Source organism: Scardinius erythrophthalmus, assembly GCF_964197995.2.
Source record: "Scardinius erythrophthalmus genome assembly, chromosome: 22".
Classification (NCBI taxonomy): Eukaryota; Metazoa; Chordata; class Actinopteri; order Cypriniformes; family Leuciscidae; genus Scardinius; species Scardinius erythrophthalmus.
Window position 1 is genome coordinate 30,457,645 of NC_138242.1, and position 15,394 is coordinate 30,473,038.

Below are 15,394 nucleotides of genomic sequence, written 5' to 3' on the forward strand. Positions count from 1 at the left end.
AGGTGATTGCTCTGCTTCTGTATAGAGGTCTGGTGATGAATGGCTCTTGTCCGCTCTCAGGTCCTTTGCCAGTTCTGTGGTTATTTATTCTGTGAGTTTAACAGCGTGACCTCAAAACACACACACACATACTCATATAAAGAGAGTGTGAGAGAGTTCATTATATATATATAATACAACATGCGAAAAAAGTGCATTGTTTCTGCTGGTTAAAGATGTCTATAATTAGATCTAAATCAGGACAAGGCGAGAGGCCCCTTATAGTTACTTTATTTTATAAAGGGGCTCAAACTCCCCACAGGCGCCCGCTGCCCATATGTGGGCCAAATACTTTTATATTAATCTTTCTTCCAGTGAAAAAAAGTTAGTATTATTTTATTTCTGTGTAGTGAACAAAATGGCATTACAAATGACCAATGTTTTACTGCTCAGTGATCTAACGATCGGCGAAACAGCGACACAGTGTGTTCACAGAGTGGCATTACAACTACAATGAAGCAGCACTGTGTGTAATATTATTATTTGAAAACTATTGACAGTTGTTTTAATGGCTGTAACTTATGATTTTATAAATATTCCCTTTTTTGTTTACTAGTAATGTATTATTTTACGCAAACCTATGGTTTACTGATGGTAGTGTAACTATAGCGGGCTGTCACCATGTACAGCGCGTGAACAAACATTTATATTGACAACCGGTGACAGACAGAAAGCTCTCAATTCATTAGCGAGCGGCTCGTGCACGTTTAACGGCCGTGAGGCGCTTTGATCTGGCCAAATAAATTTATATTTCTCTGGATGCGATTATGTCGGATTATATGAGGAATGTCTAAAGGTAAGACCATTGTAACCGTTTAAAAAGACGTTTATGTGGAGAAAAACATTTTGTTAATGAAACGAAACCGTATTGAAATTGTCCGTTAAATAAGAGTGAGCATTACTGAAGTTTGTCAGTCACTATTTAAAGTTTTCAGACTTGTTGATAACTTACAAAGTGGGGTTTTAACGTAAGTTACTTGTCTTGTACCGACAGTCAAGACATTTAAATTTGTCGGTGTATCAATAGCTAGTGACGTTAGCTGCCTAGACAGCATTTTTGGCCATCATAGTCAGTTATGCTGCCTATCTAGTCAGTGTTTGTGTCTTAAGTGTTTGTGTAGTGTAAAACACATTGTACTGTGTTTTATACTGCATACTCTGAAACACATTGACACCATTCCTCAGAATGAAGCCGGTGTTTGATCAAATTGTGTGCTTTAAAGTGTTTTAGTGTACTTTGTTTTCCTCATAGATGAATGCTAACTCGAGTCATGATGTTGGATGCACTGGGAGGCTGCAGCCCCATCCCGCCACATCCCAGAATCCCTCTGACCTATATCAGGTGTGTGTGTGTGTCTCAGTGTCTACATGACAATTTCAATTTGATTTGATCTTTTCTGGATGTTTTCCGCTCATCCTTATTTGCCCTCTGTTCTCTTACAGATTTATCTCCTTAACAGGCAATACCCGCCCATCCTGCAGAGTGTCTCTCGGACGCTTGCGGTTCCCTACAAGGAGCTGCGGCACCACAGAACTCCCTGCGAGTCCATTGGGAACAACTACAGCCCGAGAGGCCAAAACCTGAAAATCCAACATCTGCACCGCAGACGTCACTCGCTTCAGTGTCCTCCAGCTGCATGTATCCTTAACAAACATCAATTATGCTTAAATATGCATATACACTAGGCTACTTGTCAAAAGTTTGGAATAATTGCTATTTTTTTCATGTTTTTGAAAGATGTCTCTAATGCTCAGCAAGGCTGCATTTATTTATTCAAAAAACACATTTTACACAGTTATAGTGTGAATTATCATTGCAATTTAAAAGAATTGTTTTCTTTTGTAATATATAGTAAAATGTAATTTATTCCTGTGATCAAAGCTGAATTTTCAGCATCATCACTCCAGTCTTCAGTGTCACATGATCCTTCAGAAATCATGATTTGATACTCAAGAAACATTTATTACTTTTGTATCGCGATATATTGTGACACCCCTATAAAATAACAATACTTCATTGATTCAGCAAGGATGGATTAAATTGAACAAAAGTGATATAATATATTAGAAAATATATTTTTAATGTTACAATAGATTTCTATTTCAAATAAATGCTGTTCATTGAAATTTCTATTCATCAAAGAACCCTGAAAAAAAAGGTTTCCACAAAAATATTAAGCAGCAAAAATTGTTTTCAACTACTATTGATAATAGTAAAAACCATTATTCATAATTGAGTAACTAATACTAGTATTTGAGCAGCAAATCATCATATTAGAAGGATTTCTGAAGGATCATGTGACACTGAAGACTGGAGTAATGATGCTGAAAATTCAGCTTTAATCACAGGAATAAATTACATTTTGAAATACAGTATTAAAATACAATACAGTTATTTTAAATTGTAATAATATTTTTCACAATATTATTGTATTTCTGATCAAATAAATACAGCCGCCTTTCAAAAATATTAAATAATTATTTCAAAACTAGTATTGTACATACACACACTTTAAGTGAGTCCCATCTTAACTTCACCTTCAAGTCTGCAGTGATGCTCCGGTTGTGAGGAGGCGACAACGTCCGACCCGAGCACAGAGGTAAAAGTTCTCTCTCTCCGACACTTTAAAGCAGAGATTTAGAGCATATGTGTGTATTTACTGTAATATTTACAGCAGCTTTTTAACATTAACAAACAAAATGTCATCATTCTTAGAAGTCGCCCTTTGACACCGAACCAGCAGCTTGAAATCATTCGGCATGAAGAGAAACAAAGTCAAAGGGACCAGATTGAACCTACAGAGAGAGACTTAGAGGTCAGTATTAGCAACATCCATCCAAGCTATATTGATGTTTTTTTTAAAACACACTTTTCTTCTAAACGATTCCAGTTCCTTAAAGCTACACATTGTAACTCTTTGGCACTCTAGCTGTTGAAGCATAAAACTACATATGTGACCCTGGACCACAAAACCAGTCACATGGGTCAATTTTTTTAAATTGAGATTTATACATCATCTGAGAGCTGAATAAATAAGGTGAATAAATAAGTTTTCCATTGATGTATGGTTTGTTATGATATGACAATATTTGGCAGAGATACAACTATTGAAAAGCTGGAATTTGAGGATGTAAAAAAATCTAAACATTGAGAAAATCTCCTTTAAAGTTGTTCATATATGTTGGCGATTGTGCTGCATTCACTCACAAAAATAGATGTTTAATATATTTACTGTAGGCAATTTACTAAATATCTTCATGGAACATGATCTTTACTTAATATCCTAATGATTTTTGGCATAAAAGAAAAATCAATCATTTTGACCCATACAATGTATTGTTGGCTATTGCCACAGATATACCTGTGCGACATGTGACTGGTGACGTGATCCAGGGTCACATATTGCTTGTGAAGGAACATTGTTTTAGTAATTAATTGAGTTGTGCTTTTTTACCACTAATGATATCAAAACTTCAATAACGGGTTTAGTGAGCAATCAGCTTGGGGAAATTAAAGGTATGGTGATGACCAGTGTGTACAAGCTTGAGGACTGCTGAAAATAAGTTGACTATTACAAAGAAAAGCTGTTATTATTGTTATTTTGGAATAAATGTAAAAATGCCTAAAAACACTACCTTGATGAAATTTATACTTGGTTTTAATAAATAGAACATGATATAGTTATTGCAAAAAAATACAAAAGAGAATTGTATGTGGTCTCTCTTTATGTAATGTTTGTTTAACCAGGAAAATTGCTGTAACAGTGTAACGGACTTAAATTTACATTTGATATACAATACAGTACATAAAAAAATGCCTCCTCATTTTAATACACCACTAATATATAAATATAGATAAAAAAATAATGCATAAATGATTTTTTAAATGGTTTTAAATAAGAACTGGTTCTCTTGCATCCATCTATCAGTTTATATTCTTTCTCCTCTCCATCTCTCTTAGAGATATTTGTACTATATCACTGAGGGTATTTACGGCCACATGTTGGCCCCCCAGCCGCCAGAGCTGATCAGCGCTATCCTGAAGCTGGTACCCAGCCGTTTCCAAGAGGATGAGCAGAAGATGCAGAGGATGCAGGAGGATCTCCTGGAGGAGGTCCAGAGAGACTATGAGTTCAGCCTCCGCAAGAGCATCGGTATGACACACGAAACCATCTAGAGTAGATGATGTACAGTTCAGCAGGTATATTAATGACAGTAAACAAGTACTATAAAAATAAAATATATATATATATATATATGTGTCAGAGTTTTCGCTAGAAAAAAATGGTGCCGGTCAGAGGTTTCGTTTTCCGGACATTTTGAAGATATGCCGGTCAAATAACGCCTCTTAATTAGTCAAGTTGAGGAAAACTGGAGGAGGGCTATGTAACTTAAAAAATGACATAATCAGGCCGAACGCAACATGTTTATTAGCCTAACTTTCAAATAAAAAAACGGCAATTGTTTTTACTATGGTTTCACATTCATAGTTTAACAAACCAATCCCCCTTCCCCACATAAAATATCTGAAGCCTATTGTTTTTACTCAAGCGAACTTCCCAGTGTCTCTCCACAACTTGCAATGCGCATAAGCCGCGTAACCTTGTTCTCCGCAAGGTGACTTTGCTGCTTCGTCTTGATCCGATTCTGCAGCGAGAACCCCCTCTCTGCAGGAACACTCGAGACCCATTTTCTACTATGGTTATGTACGTTTCTTCATTCGGATCTATTTGCGATCCATTTCATTCTAAACAAACAATGCAGTTTACAGTATATGCTTCGTCCTTGTTTCATTATTCATTAAGATAATAATTAATAAATGCGCGCATAATTATCAGTGAACATGATAAATGTTGCAGATATGTTTTGCTATGCATGCACAAACAAATGCCTTTCAACTTATGTGTGCAAAATTCAGAATAAAATGAATGTGCAGCAATTTGTACAAATAGAGAGTCTAGGTCTACTATACGTGTTGTAGCCATTAAATGAGCTGATTTAGTTTAATATTTGTTAAAATATTATAATGTTATTTTTTTTATTTATGTTGATTATGAAAAGTGAACCGCACGAGTAAGGTAGGATGCGCAATATCGAGAGACTCCATGTCCGGGTCAGACATGATTTTGACCACTTAATTAAGTTTGGTTTTGTAGAATAACTTTTTTGAAGTGAATTTCGTTTTGTATAAATTGTATCTTAATTTTAATAATTTTTTAGCAATCAATTGCCTGTATTTAATAAATAAGCAGCAAAATATAGCAGACGATAGGCCTAATCATGGAGGCGCCCGCGCGGTCACTGCATTGCTCGTGAACAGGAGCGCATCTCATCCTAATTTAACGAAACTCAGCGTAGGCCTCACGGACATGAAATATATCTTTAAAAAGCTTGAAATGTCTTTTTAACAATTTAAAACGAAAAGAAATAGGCTACTCTCTGATTATGTAATCCATGATGTGCATTTCTCTCTAGGCGCGTTCACTACGGAGATGGCGATTATCAACTTCATCTTTACAGCTGTTGTTGCTGTTAATAAACTAAAAATAATAGGCCTATAATTTTATTAAACAATAAATTAAATTAAATTGTAATTGTATTAAAAAAGCAGCAAAAAAAATCCTGTTTGTTTTTTTGTTTTTATACACATTAAATTCAGGTAGGCTACTGAGTCACTGCCCTCAGTGCCCAGAAAAGCGCTGAAATGGAGATGAAGGGGAACCCGTTTTGGCTTATTTTAACTGGCCCATCCAGTTTTCTGGAGGTGCACCTCAAAATCCTGGCGCCGCTAGTGCTTCGCAGCGGTCTGATATAAAGAAATAACAGACCGCATTCCACATTGGAATTTAACCAAGCCATGTAATAATGTTTAATAACTTTCAAACGGTAGAGCCTGTTCCTTTATAACATAGCCAAAGGTCGGTGTATTTTTGCTTTATACATTTTAGGCTTATTCTCAAATTCAGATTGTGTTAGGGGGGCGGGATTATAAGGCAATTTTAATCGGACAATTTGACCGGAGAGATTTAATTTTGTCGGACATTTCATTTTTTTTTCGCCCAATGTCCGGCAATTACCGGAAAACGGAAACCCTGATATATGTATATATGTGTGTGTGACCCTGGATCACAAAACCAGTCATATGTAGCACAGGTATATCTGTGGCAATAGCCAAAAATACATTGGGTCAAAATGATCGATTTTTCTTTTTTGCCAAAAATCATAAGGATATTAAGTTTACATTTATGCATTTGGCAGACGCTTTTATCCAAAGCGACTTACATTGCATTTCAAGGTACACATTTACATTCTTATCAGTTCTTGCTTTCCCTGGGAATCGAACTCATAACCTTGGCGTTGGAAGTGCCAATGCTCTACTGTTTGAGCCAAGTAAAGATGAAAATGTAAATCTAATGAATTCCATGAAAATATTTTGTATATCGTAAATATATAAAACATTTCTTTTTGTGAGTGAATGCAGCACAATCGCGAACATGAATGGACAACTTTAAAGGCGATTTGTTTCTCAATATTTAAAATTTTTTGCACCCTCAGATTCCAGATTTTCAAATAGTTGTATCTCGGCCAAATATTGTTATTTATAAACAAACCATACATTAATGGAAAGCTTATTTATTCAGCTTTCGGGTGATGTATAAATCTCAATTTCAAAAAATGTACCCAATTTCTTTAAAAAGAAATTATGTAGCGCACCATTATTTGATTAAATTTTTTTATTTTTTTTGCCATCTAATTTATGTTACTGTCTTTTTAATGTGAGTCATTTACACATTTGTGTGGCCCTTTGAATAAATTATAATTGTAATCTCTTTCTTTTTTGCAGTCGATTATATCCTGCTAGATCCAGCGGAGAGGGAGCGTCTATCAATTTCTGCTGTTCCCCGGCCTTTCACGTCCCGTGTAATTCGTGCACCAGTGCCCTGGTCCGTGAGCGTCCTGGAAGCTTACATCTGGCAGACGGAGAACCTCTACACTGTGAACCCTATGCTGCTCCACATACAGGATCTCTGGATGAGCAGGTCGGCATCTCTGATCCCTCCATCATGGTCCTAATCATTACGATCCCATTTATGATTTATAAAATTATGTTTCATTTGTAGTTTCTCGTCTCTGCGGTTTGTGCGTTTGGACGACCTGCTCTCAGCCGATCTTCCTCTCTTACCAGCGGAGTTTGAGGAGCTGGTGCGGCGACAGTGTCAGAACACACGAGATGAACTGCTTAACACGTAAGAGACTTTGTGTGTATGTAAATATTTGTTCTGAACAAGTGAAGTCTGTGTTTTTTTGTGAGGTCTGGTTAAAGTAACTTCCTGCCGTGGACAGTAATGGAAGCAGTACAGATTGAGAAGTCTTACGGAGACACATGATATATCTGTAGGTTTCATTCTCATGTTCTCTGTAAACCTGTCACTGTAGTCACCTGAATCCAGCTCTATAATTACATCTCTGAGCACGCAAAGGAAGAGCTGGACATCCAGGAAGCTGTAATTATAGAACTTTATAGACCTTATGCACCAGAGAAACGAGGGATATCTTTATAATATTGTCTTTGACCTTCCGTTTTTGCAGTCGCTCTGTATATTTCTATGGCATCGCTGTCCAGGAGTAATTCGCTTTGAAGTGTATTTACTTAATGTAAAGTTAACGAAAGTTATCATGAGGATTTTAATGTTTAAAGGGGTCATGAACTGGCTTTTACATTTTTTTTATATTGTTGTCTGAGGTCAACTTATGACGTTTGCTTGGTTTTTACATTCAAAACCATCAAAATGAATAAGTAATAGGCTATTTTCTACCCTGGTTTTGAGCCTTGCTCCTGAAACGCTCGGTTTTATGGGCGTTCAGCATTGAAGACTTGGAAGTAAACGCCCACTGCTATGATTGGATAACAGTTTTACATAACATAATGAGTTTCATGTAATGCGCGAATCGGTGGGCGGGGCTAAACCGGCAGTGTTGAAGTAGGCGTTGATCATCTTCTGCGGAGGCGGGGTTTAATACCCTTTGACCCTTATAGATCCCCACTTTGAAAAACCTGTCGTTCGCTGTGCCTGGTGTCAATAAAAGCTTTTATTGGACTAACAAGGAAGTTTTCAGTTCTGAAACTTACAGGATATTCTTATAGTATGATGACCGCTTATATGTCAAAAGCTCAAGGTAAATTTGATTTCTCAGTTCATCATCCCTTTAAAGCAGATGTCTTTACAAATGTCAGTAGACCGGGAAGATTTTAAAACGAGCCGTTCATTCATAAATACGCAAGATCGCTGTGAAAATACAGATCGGAAGACAAAAGACGACGAGCGCAGCGCTGAAAAGGGGCGGGGCTACAGAAGGTCTACACAGTAGTTAGTTCCGCTCCTTGAATCTGATTGGTCGAGCAGTGTTCTAAAAGGGCCGATATAACAGTCCAACAGCACTGGGACTTTTCATAGTCAGCATCAATCCTCTTGTCTGTGTTTCTTCCAGTGTTAGTTGTTGAGATTTTTAAGTGTTTCTTTTTGAAGGTTTCATTGAAACTGTAGTAGGTAGCGACTAATTAAGAGCCGTTTGAATCATTGATTCAGCCCCGTTCATGAGTTCAGGAACAAACAAACAAATGACTTGCCTTTATGAGTGAGTCATTTGAATCATTCGTTCAACCGATTTGTTCATCAATTCCCGGTTTATTATCATTCACTAAAACTAAAACTATTTCTAAAACATTTCTCATTTTTGTTTAGTTTAACTTCAAGTACTAAAATGACTAAAACTGAAATAAAAATGAATAAAAAACTTTTTTAGACATTTTTAAAATAACGAAAACACAAAACAAAATGACTAAAATTGAAATAAAAACAGAAAATATAAAAATAAAATCCAATTTTATTCAAATTGTACAAACTAATACAAAATATTATAGCATATTAATGATACTAAAATAACAAACAAGTGACTTGTCTTTATGAGTGAGTCATTCATCATTGACTCAACTGTTTTGTTCAAAAACACTGATTCATTTAGTGGTGAAACAACTCTTCTTTTGAGTCATTCATTCAAACACTCTGAATCATTCAGAAACAACTCAGTTCTACTCTTTGTTACTTGGAGTTAAACAAAACAAATTTGCATTTACAGATAAGAGAATGTAACATGAACTATTAAACTATTGATGTTTTATCAATTAGTCATAGCAATGTCCTGATGCTCTCATGGGATATACTGAACATTTACCGGACTGTGGTAAATGTACATTTGAATAAGGGCAGCGAGTGTGTTGTTGTTTAAATAGTTCTGTTCGTCTTGGCTACCTTTGTTCTCAACTCTGTATCCATGGTCTCCTCAAACTAGCCAGAGAATCGCACACAATACAAGCTTTTAAAGTTTTGAATGAGGGTTTGAACAATGGGGAAATAAAGAGCAATCTGGACCTGCTTTAACACGCAGGGTGTCTGTGGCTCTACAGCAACAGTCAGTGTGAAGTGTTTAGAAGATTTACTGCAGGAAGTGGGAATTTCAGTCTGACGCATTCTTTACTGACTCAGTCAATAACAAGTAAAGTTGGTGATTGACTGGTGTACTATATTACAAGTTTCTAAAGCCTTAATTATAGGTTTGTGTGAGACTTTTATTTCTGCCTGTCATATTTTACCACTCAAAAACAGTTTTTTATATTACAGAATTTCAAATGTAAATTTTATACAATAAGATGACTTCTTTAACTTTTGAAGATTAAGACATTTTGAGAATATCTTGCACTTAAGCACAGAAAATAAATTGAATTGGTTAACTGGTATCATGAACATACCAACTCAAGAAGTGAATTTTGACACAGAGCCAAGCAGAAAAATGAAGGTAAAATTTTAAATCAAAATAATAAAAGTTGCATATATCATATCACCTGTTTCCTCTGGTGTGTGTGTGTGTGTGTGTGTGTGTGTGTGTGTGTGTAGCTGGCTGCCCAGCTGTGCTTCTCTTTTTGTGACCTTTAAAGACTCGTGGTTGCCACTAGTGCCGAAGAAAGCAAGCATCGCCCCGGTAAAGGCCCAGAAGCTCTTCTTCTGTGTGGCTGCACTGATGTCGCTGCAGCTGCGCAGTCTGGTGGTCGCATCACTGCAGGATCTGCTGCAGTTTTTCCAGCTACATCAGGTACTAAAACCAGTGACACTTTACATTGACACCTTTTGTTTCAAAATGAAATCACTCCGATTGATGAATTCGTACATAGTGTTTAGATGAATGCTAAATAATCTCATGATGCTTATATTTATCAAGCAGTAAATACAGCCCTTCCCGCGCCTAAAACTTGAGTCCGAAGCAAGGCCTGTTGGGACTACGATTTGCCCAATTTACTCCGATTGATGTGGTTACATTACAGTTTTTACTCCGACTGTGCTACTAGTCTGATTATTAGGGTCCACAGCCACTGATATGTTTTGTCCTGCTGATGTTGTCTTCACATTATACAACCTAGTTACTGAGCATGTGCTTGCATTTATGGGTGTGTATGTACACGTCTGTTTGTTTGCAGATGCATGCTTTTTGAGAGTTATTGTGTATATTTATTATATTTGGCATATTGTGTATTTTACACTTATTTTACCACTGTAAAAATCACTCTAGCTTACTGTCTTGTGGATCTTTATGGCTTTTAACACAAAAGCAGACACAATTTTTCAATAAATAATTACGTTTATTAAAGCGTAACTCTTGCCAAATTGCAACCTAGGCTATTTTTGTTAATGTACCTGAGGCAAACTTTTGTTTAAAAGCATAATTAGTATGGAAATGCCACTTTTAAGTTTGACCGTATTTTCATTTTCGGTCAAATTGCCTTGTGAATGGGAGTGCTTGGGGCACGACTATGATAGCATCAAAAATCACTATTTTTAAAACACTAAGAAGGCTCGACACAACATGAAACTTTGCTGGAAGTATCACCAGAAGCTCTACACATGAACTCAAGCATTGAGAACATTGTTTGTGTACACAGAGTTTACTAAAAAGAAAGATTTTGAACAACTCACTGTAGCTGTGTCCACCGGCATTTCTACAGTCAAAAATAGTCGATCTCCGAATGCAATGTAACAGGGAGGAGAGTAAAGATGGAAAGCTCCTAAAGCTTAGCTCCTATAAATTCACGGATAATTTGTTGTTTTGTCGTAAGTGAAAATCAATATCGACCTTGTATTTGAAAAAGGATCCTCATATAAGAAGCAATACTAAAATTCAGAGTCAGTTCATTCGCATTTGGAGATCGACTATTTTTGACTGACAAAATGCCGGCGGCTGGAAACAACAACAGTTGTTCAAAACCTTTATTTTTAGTAAACTCTGTGTACACAAACAATGTTCTCAATGCTCGAGTTTATGTGTAGAGCCCCTGGTGATACTTCCAGCAAAGTTTCATGTTGTGTCAAGCCTTCTTAGTGGCTGCAATTTGCGAGAGTTACCCTTTAATAAATAGTTCTTCATAATATAATAATATACATCCAACAAGTACAGATCATTTGCCTCATTGTTGCTGTATTTACACTACCATTCAAAAGTATGAGGTCTGAGGTTAGAATTTTTATGTTTTTTTTTTTTTTTTTGGCAGGATGGTAATGATTTTGGGGAGTGTTTTAATGAGCTGCAGTACACACAGCGTCCAGTGTTACTGGTGAAGTTAAGACTCGAGGACCCCAGAATTGCATTCGAACCTTCACTGCAGAGCTGCTGGGAGCTCATACAGCAAGCGTTCACACAGATCATCAACAGCGCCCACAACATACCACGGGTAAACACACATATACTTTTATTTAACAAAAAGTGGACTCCCTGATGATTTCTATTGTTATTGTAGTTATACTATAGTGTACATTTTTTAAGGATATTTTCTTTAGTAGAGAGGATTGGAATGACTTTCATTTGCATTACTCATATTATGTCTGCAAAGTGGCTCCCAATCTTTACTTGCATTCACACAAACACAATCACTTTGTCATAATTTTACACAAACAATGAAAATTTAATTTGAATGCTGTATGCCTTTCTTTCTTTTTTGGACCACAAAAGGAGAATTAGGAGAATTAAAAACAAATATGTCATGCTCACGCTTGTCCATATAATGTCAGTGAATAGCAAACAGCATCAACCTTTAAAAAATTATTCATAAGTATCATAGAATGATCCCATGTGACACGTGCCGTATATTCTAAGTGTTCTGGGGGTATATGATAGGGTTTGGTGGAAAACAAACCTAAATTTAATGCATTATTTAACAAAAATCCTGTCGTTGAACTTCTGTGCTCGACTGCACATTCTTGAGACTCTTTTAGCACACAAGTTTTGAGAAATCAAGATTAATAATAATGCCACATGAAATACAATCCATGTGCTTTTTTCTCTGAGGTGAATATATCCGTCATGTTTATCGTGTTCACATCTGTCAGCTGTCATTCTAACTCTCATCTGACAACTGGAGTTCTAGTCTGGAGATATTTAACTCAGTGAAGAAAGAGTGAAGACACTTTTTTGGGGATTTCTAGGAGTTGTCATCTTTTTATTCATCTTGATGACTTAAAGGGTTAGTTCACCCAAAAATGAAAATTCTGTCAGTAATTACTCACCCTCATGTTGTTCCAACCCCGTAAGACCTTCGTTCATCTTCGGAACACAAATTAAGATATTTTTGATTAAATCTGAGAGTTGTCTCACTCCTCCATAGGCTGCTAGGTGACCGAAACTTGCTGGCACAGAAAAGTTATTAAAGAGATCGTTAATATAGTCCAAGTGACTACAGTGGCTTAATCTTAAGTATATCAAGTGACGAGAATACTTTTTGTGCGCAAAAACAAACAAAAATAACGACTTTATTCCACTATTCATTTCCTTCTCTCTGGGCCTCTAGTTGGTTCACGTAGTGTTTTTGCGTAGCGCGTCTGTGTTACACGTCACCACGTAGGCTCACAATTGGCCGAAGCTGGTCATGTGTGTGATGCGTGTTGACGTGCAACACAGACGCGCAGCGCAAAAACACTACAAGGCCCAGAGAGAAGGAAATGAATAGAATTTTTTGAATTTAGAATTAAAATGAATTTTAATTTTTGGTTTAACTATCTCTTTTAATGAAGCTGTGTAAGGCAGAAAACAATTAAACCTAGTACATACTTAAACCATTATTTTTAAACCAGAAATCCAAATGAGTGATCTTTTCTTACAGGTGGAAGGTAAACTTTTCCCAGAGTTCGGAGAAACATTAATGCTGCGCTCAGTGAGTCCCAACGAGTCGCTGGTGACAGACATCATGGACAGAGCGAGAGAGATCTTTCAGAGGAACACCGTTGGGCCCCAGAGGTCCGCTATCATTCGGAGAGCATATTTTCCAGTAGAAAAGCTACAAATTATGATTGAATCACACTGTAGTTTGTCTGTGCTTGTGTAGGTATCTGGATGTGTATAAGAGGTACATTGATTCACTGGACCGTCAAGACATACTGAACTTCCTTAAATCCAAGCACTCACTGCAGGGCTTTACTAAGGTAGCTTTTCTAGTGTGTGCATTGCAGCCTTATACACAACACAAGAATGAAATGCTTCCTTGTAAAGCAAGATGTTTCTACTTTGTGACCTGTAGAAAATCACAGGTGTGCAGAACGTGTGGAAGGAGATCGCATCACTGCATGTGACGGTGCCTCTGTCCCTGTTCTGTCTGGATGCGGTGAACCTGAACCAAGATCTGTGCGACAAGGCAGAGCATCTCATAGATCTTCTTACCACGTTTGTGATGGAGGAGAACCGAGAACTCAACAAGAGGTGGGTGGAAACAGTCTGAAATGTTCTTCACAATTCTTGTTTCGTTTTGTTGACATTTTTACAGAGGGGATTTTGGATAATTATTTTTATCACTCAGAAAATACTGTCAACAGCCAGAAATACATTATCACCATGTTTTAAGAAATAAAGTGTAATATAAATGAGTCAAATGATATATGAACGAACCCCTCTGTAAAACCCTTCAGAATATAGATAGAAGTTGAACCGTAAAGTTTGGTGAATGAAAGTGCTTCTAAAGTGAGATTTCTGACTAATTTTAAGAAAATGGCCTTTAAAGCTATAATTTATAATTAAAAATCTACTGACACAAATAGATGAAGTGTAATAAAATAAACACTTAAATGTGTATTTTGGATGTTTTCTTTCCAGTAGTCTGAATAATACAAGTTCTGGAAGGAGAATATCTCAAAATATCAAAATTGACCAATGCCTGAAAAAACAGTAGTTTAACCTGTAGTGACTTGCCTCAATTTTAATGTTTCATTATTTCTCTTATTAAACTTCCTGTTGCCTTCAAAAACGTCACACTATTTAAACGGAAGGAGATTGTTGATAGCAGTTTCATAAGCTATATTCACATATTGTTTGTATGAAGTATTATATTATACCATATACCGTTTATAGCATATAGCATTTATTATTCTACAATAGTATCTGCCGTCGTTACGATGAGATTACGGACAGAATCACGGGCAAGCTGAGTAACACAGAGGAGCTGGTGGAGTTAAACCAGTACCTGAAACACACAAGTGAAGTCACCGTACACAGACTCCGCCTTGAGATTGAGGAAGCTGTCAAGAGACTTGACTTCCTACTCGACTATGCCACCCTACCAGGTGAACTTCCTCTGTGTAATGTGTGCATGCAAATACTTACTACTCAGTTACAGTTTTACTAATATTTCAACCTGCTTTTCACTCACTATCTCTCAGTGTGTGTTTGCTTTCTGCATTTGGGGCAGTCTGGGTCTTTATTTATTTTTTTAACTCCTTAAGTCTTTCTTTCTTCACAGTGGAGGATATGAAGTTGTTCAGCACTGTGATCCACTGGCCTGAGCAGATTCAGTCATCGATTAAATTCAGTAAGGATAAACTGAACAATCAGAAAGATCAGGCTGAGATCAATCTGATAAAAAGGTGCTTAAACACGGACACGCACGCACACACAAACACATCCTACACAGCTTAAACAAACCATGTGGTTATCATACGTTTCATCCTCAGAATAGGGAAGTTAGAGGAGACGCTGAAGGGTCTGGACAAAGAGGTGGACATCTTTAAGATGAAAGAAAAGATGACTTTGGATGAGAATAAGAACAATGTGGAGAAACTCAATAAGATCAGCATCAGGTTGGAAGCCACTGTCAAAGAGATAGAGGTTTGTGTTTGATATTGTCACTCTTTTCCAAGAGCTACCTGGGTCACATGCAATGCAGATAAAACATTAATAAATAAAAAATAAAAATGGGAGAGAAAGACTGATTATGAATAAATCCCCCGAAAAAAAATATTTTTTTGATTCAATGAAATGTGTGTTT

General features: G+C 36.7%; 1 protein-coding gene and 1 gene segment (V, D, J or C); one reads left to right on the top strand and one right to left on the bottom strand.

Annotated features, from left to right (window-relative positions):
• The window catches only part of LOC308682903 (Ig kappa chain V region 4135-like), a 1,009,768-nt gene that overhangs the window by 660,396 nt on the left and 333,978 nt on the right, over window positions 1-15,394 (bottom strand).
• The window catches only part of dnah3 (dynein axonemal heavy chain 3), a gene marked incomplete at its 5' end in the record, with an annotated part of 44,404 nt that continues 30,301 nt past the window's right edge, over window positions 1,292-15,394 (top strand). The window contains 15 exons of the mRNA XM_081352112.1: window positions 1,292-1,381; window positions 1,483-1,678; window positions 2,585-2,639; window positions 2,756-2,855; window positions 4,001-4,193; window positions 6,884-7,079; window positions 7,161-7,286; window positions 9,993-10,188; window positions 11,639-11,818; window positions 13,244-13,377; window positions 13,466-13,562; window positions 13,658-13,836; window positions 14,509-14,693; window positions 14,870-14,993; window positions 15,081-15,234. Of these exons, the coding sequence (XP_081208238.1) occupies window positions 1,292-1,381; window positions 1,483-1,678; window positions 2,585-2,639; window positions 2,756-2,855; window positions 4,001-4,193; window positions 6,884-7,079; window positions 7,161-7,286; window positions 9,993-10,188; window positions 11,639-11,818; window positions 13,244-13,377; window positions 13,466-13,562; window positions 13,658-13,836; window positions 14,509-14,693; window positions 14,870-14,993; window positions 15,081-15,234 (2,205 nt within the window). The remainder of the gene's footprint in view (window positions 1,382-1,482; window positions 1,679-2,584; window positions 2,640-2,755; window positions 2,856-4,000; window positions 4,194-6,883; window positions 7,080-7,160; window positions 7,287-9,992; window positions 10,189-11,638; window positions 11,819-13,243; window positions 13,378-13,465; window positions 13,563-13,657; window positions 13,837-14,508; window positions 14,694-14,869; window positions 14,994-15,080; window positions 15,235-15,394) is intronic.